The 11,546-nt window shown below is 41.7% G+C and overlaps 1 protein-coding gene across 1 annotated transcript; it reads right to left on the bottom strand.

Annotated features, from left to right (window-relative positions):
* Window positions 1-3,199: 3,199 nt before the first annotated feature.
* ATP4B (ATPase H+/K+ transporting subunit beta) lies at window positions 3,200-10,042 on the bottom strand. The gene is made up of 7 exons (XM_036391184.1): window positions 9,931-10,042; window positions 8,376-8,504; window positions 7,072-7,185; window positions 6,096-6,295; window positions 4,733-4,789; window positions 4,147-4,242; window positions 3,200-3,358 (listed from the first exon to the last, which is right to left on the bottom strand). The coding sequence occupies exons 1-7, from the start codon at window positions 10,040-10,042 to the stop codon at window positions 3,200-3,202; spliced, it is 867 nt and encodes a 288-aa protein (XP_036247077.1).
* Window positions 10,043-11,546: the final 1,504 nt, after the last annotated feature.

The raw sequence follows: 11,546 nt of genomic DNA on the forward strand, positions 1-11,546 counted from the left end.
ACACTTCAATAATTTACTACTGCCATGAATATTTATAAAAAGGAGGTGTGGAAAGTGCATCTCAAAGCAACTGCTGTGTTTCTTTTTGCACTGATCTTCGAGAGTTTTATTTAACACCTTTAGCAGATAAGTCTGGAAACTAAAGCTTGTTTGATATAAAAATTCATGGTGTTAATGTATTAGCTTCATGGCCTATTTTGCCTTCCCCATGCCTTTTCTCCTGGCTAACCTTGCTGTTGCAAAGCTGGTAGGAAAAAAATGGCACTGAGAGCCACTGTGTGGTCTCTGATATTGCCTTCCTGGCCCCTGCACTGCTCCAGAGGCATGGACTAACCACCCATCCCCATCCCCATCCTAGTTGATCTGCATCTAACTAAACTCAGGAATTTGCATTTGCTTGCAGTTCATTCTTAAATCTGCTGCTTCAGTTTCCCCTGTAGCCTGATGAGGTTTTTTCCCCATTTATATTGTTTGGTCTAATCAAATACTGCTACTATTGCAGCTGAATTTATGTATAATCTGTGTATATGATTATATCTGCATATACTTAGATATACATATGTATATGTATGTTTTTGAATGCATGTGTATCTCTCAGGGAATTGGACTCTTGCAGTGAAAGTGCTCAAAAGACTGATAGAAGTGTCTGGTTTCAAATTTGAAAACAAAGCTTTTAAGTTAATTCCTTAACACACTTTGTGCTAATGTTAGCTCCTGCATAGCAGTAATTATTGCTGTGTGTATACAACTGTTAGTCTGTAATACTTGTCAGTCTCTAACACTAAATTACCTGTGACTGCACTGTAACTTGCAGCTGCTGCTGTTCAGCTGGCACTGGTGGCCGAGGTCCTCTCTGTCTCTGGATGAAGGTGATGAGGCTGGAGGGCTCTTAGAGAGAGGAAATTATTTCCTCCCTTAATTTCTTCCCTCTCATTGCTGGTGTTTCCTGCTTCTTGGCCTCCTTCCCCTGGATTCAGCTGCTTTTTAGCTTGTTTAGCTTTTGCCAGTCATGCTTCTTGTGCCTTGGGCAGGATGCCCTGCCCGTTTTCCTTCCCATGTGCTTATTTTGGTCTGTATCTTGTGACTTCTGTCATTTGTGTGCCTCCAAAGTGCAGCTGTGCTCACTAGATGACATGCTTGTACATAGGGTGGGGCTGTGCCTGCAGTAATTAGTATTACAAAATATTTGCATGATGGGCATTCTGCTATTTAAGTGTGCTTGCATTTGGGGTTTGGGCAGGCTAATATTAACTACACTTTTCTACTTCAGCTACACTAGCCACAAACCTTGCTCTTTGTTGTTTCATTTCCAGTTTCAATAAAGAAAGGGAATAATCTCAGATGGCTGGAAGTTCAAGAAACATTTAACTTCAGGATGGCAATCTTTGTACTTAGAGAACCAGATTTGGTGGATCTTTTTTTTGATGTCAGAATGCATCATCATTTGGTCAACACAAGGACACTTCCCTTTCTCTGTTTATCCCATCACAGGACTTTGTGTGAAGCTGGTCTAGGCTGTTGTTCTGAAGCTGTGGTTTTGCAGGCACACAATCCATAGGGAATTTGTTCAGCATATTCCTGTGCTGTGGCTGTAGGGCTGACTGGACTGTGAGCTTGTGCCACTTCATTCACCAGCTCAGTGCAAGCTGTAGATACTAAAAACAGTCAAGCAGAGAGTCTGCCCTTGTTACAGCATCAAGGGAAGAGTTCTTGGTTTTTTTTGAAATATTTAAATGTTCTGTTTGTAGACAACATTTAACCAATCTTGAACATGGCTTACTATTTTGTTATCAAAAGTATTTTATTGTTTTCTATGTCATTTTGGAAAGATGCACAGGGGAAGACCTGTGTTTCAGAAAGGATATAAAATTGATTTTCATTGTCTCTCAGAAGAAAGGCAAAGCTGCACTGTAAAAATTTAAACAGTAAGGGCCCAGGGGAAAAAAAGTTTTTATATGAGGAAGCATTTTCTTACTGTTTTTGAAATGCAGAATTTTTCTAAGAAAGGCTCAAATATAATTTGTGGCTTTGGAGATGAAATATTCCCCTCCAACTGGATTCTGTCTATAAGCAGGCTGGCTGAATGGTGCTGTGGTACAGGAGGTGATCTGTTACATCTTCTTGCTTTCTGAAATGTTCAGGCAGTGAAAGTGTAAAATGATTTCTGCTCTTGAAGGTTTTGGTTGGTGGGGGTTTTTTTTGTGTGTGCAGTGTTTATTTTCTGGCTGGAGCATCCTGGACTTCAGGTAACATAAACCTACTACACAGACACAACAATGCTGTCTCTTTGTATTATATGTGATACCGTCAGACTTCTCAAAGGTTAGATTCATTTAAAGATTTAGTGTTCTTTCAGCATCTTCCAGATTACTCCAAGTAACCCAAAATTTATCTTTAAAATACAGGGCTACTCTACTGGATAAAACAAATAAAACCATCACAAAAACAACATACACTAAACAACAACAAAACACCAAACAAAAAAACACCCCACAAATTACAGCCTGTAGTTAAATGAAGTTTCCTGGATGTAACTGGATGTTACAGTCTTACCAGTCATTTTTATTAGGTTATATACATAGAGGTAAGTGGTACAGTGAAATCTGTGAGCTAGAGGACAGACTTGAAGTTCACTTCTTTGGCAGTCTTTGATTTGTCAACTAAAAAAATCTGGCTCAGCTGACCAGTGAAAAAAGCCAATGCATTGGGATACAGATAAATTTAATACTTTTTTTATACATCCTATACAGGAGAGATTGAAAATTTAATTACTTCCTAGTATTTCCAAGTATTGATTTTCTTTTCAAGCTATCTAATTTCTCAGTAACCAAGATTTAGTATCATACATCAATTATTTATTATTTATTATGGTTTGAAAAGTGATTGAAAATGGTTGTTTAAGTCTATACTTATGTTCTTTGAAGGCACAGCTGCACCCTTTGGAGGAAACTTATTTTGTACAATTCTTTGCATGAAGGCAGCAGCATCCTGTAGCCATGAAATATTAAGCTATGTACATTGAGATAATCTTCATCTTTACACACTGAGAGGAGGATCTTGATTTTTAGCTCTACAGGCCATCCTGCAGTATAAAATGTCTCCCTGCACTTAATTTATATGGGAACCATAGTGAGAAAATAAATATCGATGAGTGTGATAATAGTTGAGTTTACTGTTCATACATTTTCCCTGTTGCTGCTCAGTCTTCTATTTTCAGTTTAAATTCCACTTTGCCTTCATATGGATCATGAACATTGAAGGTAATTCCAGCTCCAATGACTTTGCACACTATTTTAAATTCTACATTCCTCGTAATGTTGAGAAATTTCACAGCTACCAAGGGATTGCTGTAGCTGGGCTAGAATGAGAAATAAAAAAAAATTAAAAAGAAAATACTTAAATTTTACACTACCAGTTTGAAAATAGCCTCTCCAGTTCTCATAGGATTTCAAGATGCTCCATATGTCTCACCTGACGTAAAGAGAAAGAAAAGTTAAGTACAGAAGTGTCAGAACCCAGGAAATTCTTCTGGCTGCCCTGGAGGACCCGAGCCCCTGCCCAGGGGGCTCAGAGACCTTGGCACAGAGCCCAAGACTCCTGTGCCTTTGATTTAGCCCTTGGACAAAAACAATTACCAACCTTATATGAAGAATTACAAGCCATGGTAGTTTAAGTAGAATGATAGTGAATTTATCACAGGGTGAAAAAATAGGTTTTTGGGGTTTTTAGAATGGGAGTTCAGGGGGCAAGATGGAGGAATCTTGGCGTGTCCAGCCTTTCTCCTTCTTGTTCTTGGCCTTCATCTTCTGCTGTGATGTTGGCACTTTTAGATTGGTTTAGAGTAGAAGCTCATTGTCTAACATAGATGATAGATATTGGAAAATAATTGTAAATATTGTACACGTAGTTTTTAGTATAAAAAGGTAACACTGCCTCTGAGGCGGGCAGTGTGCCTCTGACAGCATTGCTGGGCAGACCTTGGCAGGCCAGGAGAAAGAATTTTATAGCTAAGATACAATAAACAACCTTGAGACCGAGAAATGAAGAGTTCTAACTCCTTCTTCGAGCGCTGGGATGGGAAAAGAGACTTTCTAACTTACATCGGGGTGACTGAGCAGCGAGAGACCCCGAGACAGGAGCACCCACCTGGGCCTTTTTGCCGTAGTAGGGGAAGTAGTGCAGGCTGAAGGTGCCATTCCTAGGGTAGTAATCCACGTCCAGCGGGCCAGACTCCTTCTCACCCTGTGTAAAACGAGACAGGAGGAAGCTCTGTGCTGAGGAGATCATCGGGCAGCCCCCAAGCAAGTGTCTCAGGCTGCTAAGTGTGTGTTAAATTCAGCAGGCTGTTAGCGCCACTCTTATTTTTCAAATAAAAGTGGGAATCTCCCGCTGTTACAATTGCCAAGAAAAGCGGGCGAGTGTCCTCTGACAGCAGCAGGGAATTCAGTGAGCTGGAGCTGCTGAGGGCCTGAGGGAGCTGCGCTGAGGTGTGACCGTCACTACGGGGAGCTGAGAGCAAACAGCAACTGTTCCCTGCAGCCCGGAAATGCAAATTTTCAGGTGATTTAAAATAAAGCAAACTTGGAGGTTTTCTCCTTAGCATGTCAGTTAGTGCAAGAACTGGCACAGAACTGAGAATGTTCCAAGTATTTGGGATCTGATTTTCAGAGCTGCAAGGGTTTTTTTCTGGTCAGTGCTTGAAATGTGTGAGACCCAGCCCTCATAGCCTTACCACATATGTGCAGTTCACCCTTGGTGCAGTGCCATTGCCGGGGTAAAACTTGATAATCTGAAAAGAAAACACATTTAGTCATCTTGGAAATTGTTTTGAGATAAAACTGGGCAATCAATTATTTGAGAGCTGAGCTTCAATTGATGTTTAATATGTTCCTGTGTAAGACTCTCTCCGACAAATAATCTAATTTATGTAGGTGAGAAACTGTTGTGGCTGGATATTTAGGCAGCAGGACTCGACATTACCTGGGATGAGCACTGCTGATAAAATCTGGCCTGGCCAGAGCAAGTAGCACTGTAACTCCTGTGAGTCCAGCTCATTACCCACCCATACCACCTGCCCCTGCAGCCAGGGGTCTCTTAAAGCAGGTAATTGTGTGTCAGTTAAGGAAAAGCTGAATGAATATCCATGCTGTTGATCTTATCTGTCTTAGAAAACCTTGGTTTCTTGGCAGAAAAACCCTTGGGCTGGTTTGATGCTACAAAACTAGTGGGGTTGCATCCTGTAGAGGCAAAAGTAAAGGAGGTTAAGCTCCCTGGTCACTATCCACATATTTTCCCTGCTGGGGATGGCACCCAGCCTTGCTAAAGAAGGCATTTCTGGAAAATGCTTGTTTCACCAGCCAGAATCAGGGGCACAGCTCCCCTCTCAGTTAGGGCTTGCACAGATTTTTGGAAATGCCTAAGGTGCAAGCCAAACAAAAAATAATACAGTGGTTTTGTCTATCAGAAACTGGAGGGGAACTTGAGCTCTTCAGTTTCTACTGAAACTGAATCAGAAAGCTCAGAATTTCACCCAAAAAAATATAAAGTGCTTATGCTTTTGTCTACATCCTGAAGACAAAAAAAACTAAAGCATTGAAAATTCTCTTTATTATTTTCCAAAAGATGTGTTTGTGGTTTTCCCTGAGAAAAATATCCACCAGGTTTGAATTTTGGTTTTATAAGTTCTTCTGAAGATTTCCTTTGCCACCTGGAGAAATAAGATATCACCTCTCTGAAACCACATCAGTTACTGCCACATCCTGTACCTCAGCTGAAGGCACAGGACTGAGGTATTGCAGGAGGAAACTCTTCTGGTGCTAGTTTGTGGGATGAGAGCCCTGCAGAGGCACCAACTAAACTAAACTAAACTTTAAGCTGTAGAGAGACCATGGTCCTATTTTACTTTTGTAGGAATGGTGAAAAAGTCTGAGGATTTCCCTGGTAACTCTAGTGGTCTGGCAGGGAACAGCATGTGATTTTTGGTTCCCAGTAGAAAGCAGAGTTTAGAAGCCGTGGCAGCAGAGACACAGCAGCCCCCCAGCTGGGGCTCAAGCTACTCTTAATTTTTCTGCTCAGCACCTTGACCTTGTACTTACCCTGTTCATTTTTATAATAAAACAGGGTTTTCCTTCTGGATATCCAAAAGTTGGATCTGTGATGCCAGAGCAGTTTTGAAGCATGTCTGAGGTGAATTTGCAGGATAGTTTTGTGTTATTTGGGCCATCAAAGGTGTCCTGGATGAAGTAGGTATTATTGGTGCAGTTGATGTTCAGATGCTGAGCAGCTGGTGTATATGCTAGATGTGTGAAGGAAGAAAGAAAAAATAAATCCCCTCTGAAGCTTTTCATATGCAAATTATACATCACAACATCAGACTGGAGATTCTGTCATGGGAGATTGGAACAAGGAAAGTTTAAACTGCTTAGGGGTTTCGTTCAGTTTTGTTGTGGCTTTTTTTTTTGTTTTTGAATATCCAAGCAAAGCAAAATAAAAGCGATCAAATTAAGGTCTGGCAGCTTGTGTTGATAGTGCTGTATAAAGTAAATTTCAAATATAATTTTTCTCCATATGTGTGTGAGAAATGAAGAATTACAATATTAAGGCTCAATAGGAATATAAACATGCTAAGACATGAGCAGGCAAATGGAGCACATAACCTACTTTGACTGTATTCCCTGAAGACACCATGCTTTATGAGATATATTATGGCACTTTGATGTTTGTAGTCATAGACAAATTAATTAGATTAATTTTGATGAGACTAATTTCGGAGACCTTTTGTCCTCCCTCTTCCTTCAGACTTCCTATTGGTCTATTTTATTAAAGCTGTTTAGGATTAAATGAAGTAAATGCCCTAAAGCAGAGCCTGGATTTTAATAGATGTGTACATATGTTTGATTTATAGATTCATGAGGTGATTTGCTCAGCCCTTTCAGAAGATGCACTTCCCACTCAAAATCTGTGATTTGAGGACAAATGTAAAATGGAGGCACTGACTTAAGGTCCTCTGACCTAGTATTGGAGATAAAGCAGCACCTTTCTTCAGTATTATGCAAGAAACTTCATTTTTACCTGTCAGAAAAGTGTGAAGAGTTGTCACTAAACCTTCCCAGGTTTTGTTGTCTGATACGTTGTAGTAAATTCGTAGTCCTCTATCCCCATAAACATCAGGTCGTAAGGTTACACCTTCACAAGGAGGAAAGGGGAAGACAAAGCAGAGGAGAGGTGCCAGGCACAGATTTGTTTATTTAAATTGACAGTACCAATTATGCTGCATCAAGACTCATTCTAAGTGTATAAGATCCTTCAGCCTTTTTGGGGAGGGTTTAACCATGTTCAGAAACCACCTCCGCTGTGAGTTGTTCAACCAAAGTCCTAAAGCCTGTGCTGCTGCTGAATTATTTTCTTTTCACATATATCCATGCTGTTACAAGAACAGCTTGTAAAATTCCAGCAATTGCACTGGATTTCTACAGGACTTGATAGCAATAACACGTTGGGTTAAAGAAACAGATCATAGAGCAGCATGAGAAACAGCTTTTAAAAAAGCCACACATAATATGTCAGAGGAATTATTTTCCCAGCAAACACCAAACTTGCTAAATACTGGGAGTGGAAACTTCAAAATACAAAAACATCTGACAGAATAATTTTTAGGGCTGTTTTTTTTCCCTCCCATTGTGGAAACAAGCCATTGGGGTGTGAAGTTTTAGCAGTGTGCACTGATGGTCTCTGATCATCTCCGCTATCTCTTTTCATGTTCCACAAATCTGTATTCCTAATCCCACATCTTCATTTTATTTTTACTTTCTTGACTACTGGCACAGCACATCCTGCTGGCAAGGTATTCCTGCTCTCCCAGGGACTTTCCATGGTGCTGGCAAGCGTGGAAATACCCACCCCAGGCTGCTCACCCCATTGCCTCTACATCTTGCTGGGCCCCCAAAGCCCTCTGTGGTGCTTGGGGGTTTGGAGTAGAACCTAGGACTTCCCCAGGGACTGAACCCTGCCCATGGGGAGAGAAGGTGACCTGCTACTGATCATCCCCATAGCAAGATGAAATAAATTTATATATATCTCTATCTATCTATCTATCTATCTATCTATCTATCTATCTATCTATCTATAATTTTTCATATAATATATTTATAAATAGATTGATATATAAGTATATCCATGTATCAATACGTAAATAAATGTGCAGCTTTTCTTTTAAAGCCTGAAAGTGTTTTCAGGCAGAGGTTAAACTTTGCAGGGGTTGTCTGGGCAGAATTGACCTGATGTATTCCACGTTGGTCTCCCCTCAGCCATGGGCTCTGCCAGTGCCTCTCAGCCCAGCCCAGCCCTACACAGCTGCTGTGGGACCCTGGCAGTACCTGGGGATTTCAGCTGGTCCTGGTAATCCGGCTCATAGGGATTGATGGTCCTCATTAAGCAATAAATGGAGAGTGCGAACAGCCCCGACATCACCACGTAGAAAGCCACGTAGTAGAGGCTGATCCACACTGTGGAAAAGAATAAGGGCAGAATTTCAAATTTTGAGCAAGGCCATGTAGTGCTCTCTCTGCAGCCAGGATGATCCTGGCAGCAGCTGCTGTCTCCTTTCCACCCTTGTCCCCAGGGAAGTTCTCCCTGTAAAGGTGCTTTGGAGCATTTTCTCTACACTCAAAAAACATTCTTCTAGAAAAAAATTGTATAGTTCTACAAGGATTTTTGAAGGAGCTGGTGCTGAGCTCAGATTATTTAAAGCTTAAAGGTTATGTGGCATCTTGAAGTAATTTCACATATTAAGATAATTTATCTACTCATTACATAAGGACTAAGCAACACAGATGATGAGGTGTTTCTTTGACAAACCCAAGTTGTTCCTTGTGTTATTTGGATGACAGATGACAATACTTCAGGCATGTTGGTTTTAGACCCATATCATTTCACTGCCTTATACAGCTGAAATCACCAACAGCAAAATGTGCCATCTTGCTACTTTATTCTGCTGTGAGATAATATAAGATTGATGTTGTGTTTCTGTCTGGATATGCATGAAGTGTCTTACACATGGCTGGTGCTGTACAAGCAGGCAGTGGTTGTTTTGGAGGGGTGCTATTAGAAACCTCTATTTGTAATCATAGGTGCCTTGTAGCAACTTCTTTACCAACTGGAAAGGCTCACATTCCAGTTGCATCATCTCTCAAATTCTGGTTTTAGGAGTAGGCAATAAACTACATGCACAGGCAGGAAAAAAATCACCTGGAAACTTGCAGCTACTCCTACAGTCTGTGGGAAGAGTGTGGATCTTCCTTACAATGGCTCTGGCCGCCCTTCCCAGAATGTAGATCATAATACAGATCAGCAATGTAGACACAAGTTTGGCTGTGGGAAGGGAGGCTCAGCTGAAAGATTTGCTAATATAAAATACATGCTGGTTTGAAATACCTGCTAGTATGAAATACATGTTGGTATGAAATACCTGCTAGCAGGTAGTGATAAGAACAAGATCTACTGAGCAGACAATAATTTAGAAAGGAATTTCAGAAAAACAAAACTTGTTTCCAAAGAATTGGACAAACTCAACGATTAAGCAAATTTCTCCACATACCTGAACCCCCTTTTCATTAACAATGTCAAAACCACTCTTTAACTATCACCCCTAGCCACTAATAAGTTTCCTGATAATGTGTTAATTTTTTTCCTTTTGAAGTATTTTGTTCAAAACCACTTTAAAGTCATATATTTGCAGGGACTACGTGGATCAATGTTTTGATCTACTTGATCCAGCTCATAGAGCTGCCCAAAAAGTGGCTTAGAAGCATATATGAGAACTGCTGGCTTCAACACATTTACACTGTGTCCCACTCATTAGGATGACATCCTCCCACCACAGTTTTTAAGCATACCAGAAGGAAGAGAAGAATCTTGGCGGTGAGAACCTACCCCAGTTAATTAAAGACCTTCCCATGAAGAGCTTTGTTTCTGGATTCCAGACAAAACGACGGAAATCTGCCATACGTTCACTGCAGGTCTTCTTCTCATTTAAAGTTGCCATTTTCTCAGAAAAGTTCCCAAAAATGGGTCCTTCGTGGAAACTAAGAAATTCGAGCAGTGCCCAGACAGTCGACTAAGAAAAAGACTTTGGGTTTTATACCTTCTTTTCCACTGAAGGTGACCGAGATTGCTTCCTGTACCAATGAAAGCCCCTGCTCACCACTATCAACCTTTATAAAGGGTGCTGATAGTGCTGGCAAGGGAAAGTTTGTTCCTATCAAATGCCCTTCTCCTTTCTCTTGAGTGCCTTAGCAGGTCAGCAGAGTTACGCATTTTGCCAATTGCCTGTAGGGTTTGCGATAGACTCTGTGTGATAGCTGTTATCAGAGCAGATAAAGCAATGGAGAACTTGCTTCTCTCTTGGCTTTCTTTTTTTTCTTTTTTTCCAAGTAACTTGCAAGTAGCAGACACAGTTCTCCTACTACAATGTGTAGCCATTTGTTGGGACATGGGGTATTGCAGGGTGGATGGTTAGAAAATAAGTAATTACTTTTTAAATATGCGACTCCTTTCGGGAGCTCTTTGCAAGGAGACAAGAAGGTGGTTGGGATTTACTAAGGGTGCACCACATCCACCAGTCTGTGAGACAAGTGGACTGGTCAGCAAACATGGAGGCTTTCCAATTCCACATCACCCAGTTTGACCTCAGCAGAGCTGGTGACACAGCAGCCAGGTGGGGAGCTGTGCTTTGGCTTGGGAGGGGCTGGGGGATAGATGGCAACTGGATGACAGCTGGAACCACAGTGCAGCACTCAGCACGTGGACATCCAGCTGCAACCAGTATGGAGTGGCATCCCCGAGGGGCCAGTGCTGACACTGGGACACAGCCCAGCTCAGTCAAACCAGAGTCACAGATTCACAGAATGGTTTGGTGGGAAGGGACCATAAAGATTACCAAGTTCCAACCCCTCTGCCACGGACAGGGACACTTTCCACTAGACCAGCTCGCTCAGAGATCCATCCAACCTGGCCTTGAACACTTCCAGGGATGGGGCACCCACAGCTTCTCTGGGAAATCAGTTTCATTGTCTCACCACCTTCACAGCAAATAATTTCTTCCTAGCATCTGATCTGCACCTGCTTCAGCTGAAGGCCGTTACCCCTTGTCCCTGAGCATGCAATAGGTCTCCCCTGTTTCATATCACAAATCCCCTGATGGGCTGTCCTCCCCTCTTCCAAGACACAGAACAGGGAATGCATGCAAAAATATTAATTATGTCTTCAGTGAGATCCAAGTGGCAGCATGAGGGGGTCAGAGAGGACACTGGGCTCTGTGCTGCATTCTGTGTGTGTGGACAGCCTGCTCCCAAGCCATGTCTCCTTCATGGACTTGTCCCCTGTCCCTCCTCTGTTTTGCAGCAACAAAGACCATGAAGAGAAAAGGGCCATCAAGAGCAGAACCTTCATAAGTGCAAGAGTTCTGAATGTAGAAGTTTCCCATTGGGAACCTGGGGATTTTTCACCACCTTACAAACAAGCTGACTTGGAACTTGGTGAATTGCCAG

Source organism: Molothrus ater, chromosome 2 (genome assembly GCF_012460135.2).
Source record: "Molothrus ater isolate BHLD 08-10-18 breed brown headed cowbird chromosome 2, BPBGC_Mater_1.1, whole genome shotgun sequence".
Classification (NCBI taxonomy): Eukaryota; Metazoa; Chordata; class Aves; order Passeriformes; family Icteridae; genus Molothrus; species Molothrus ater.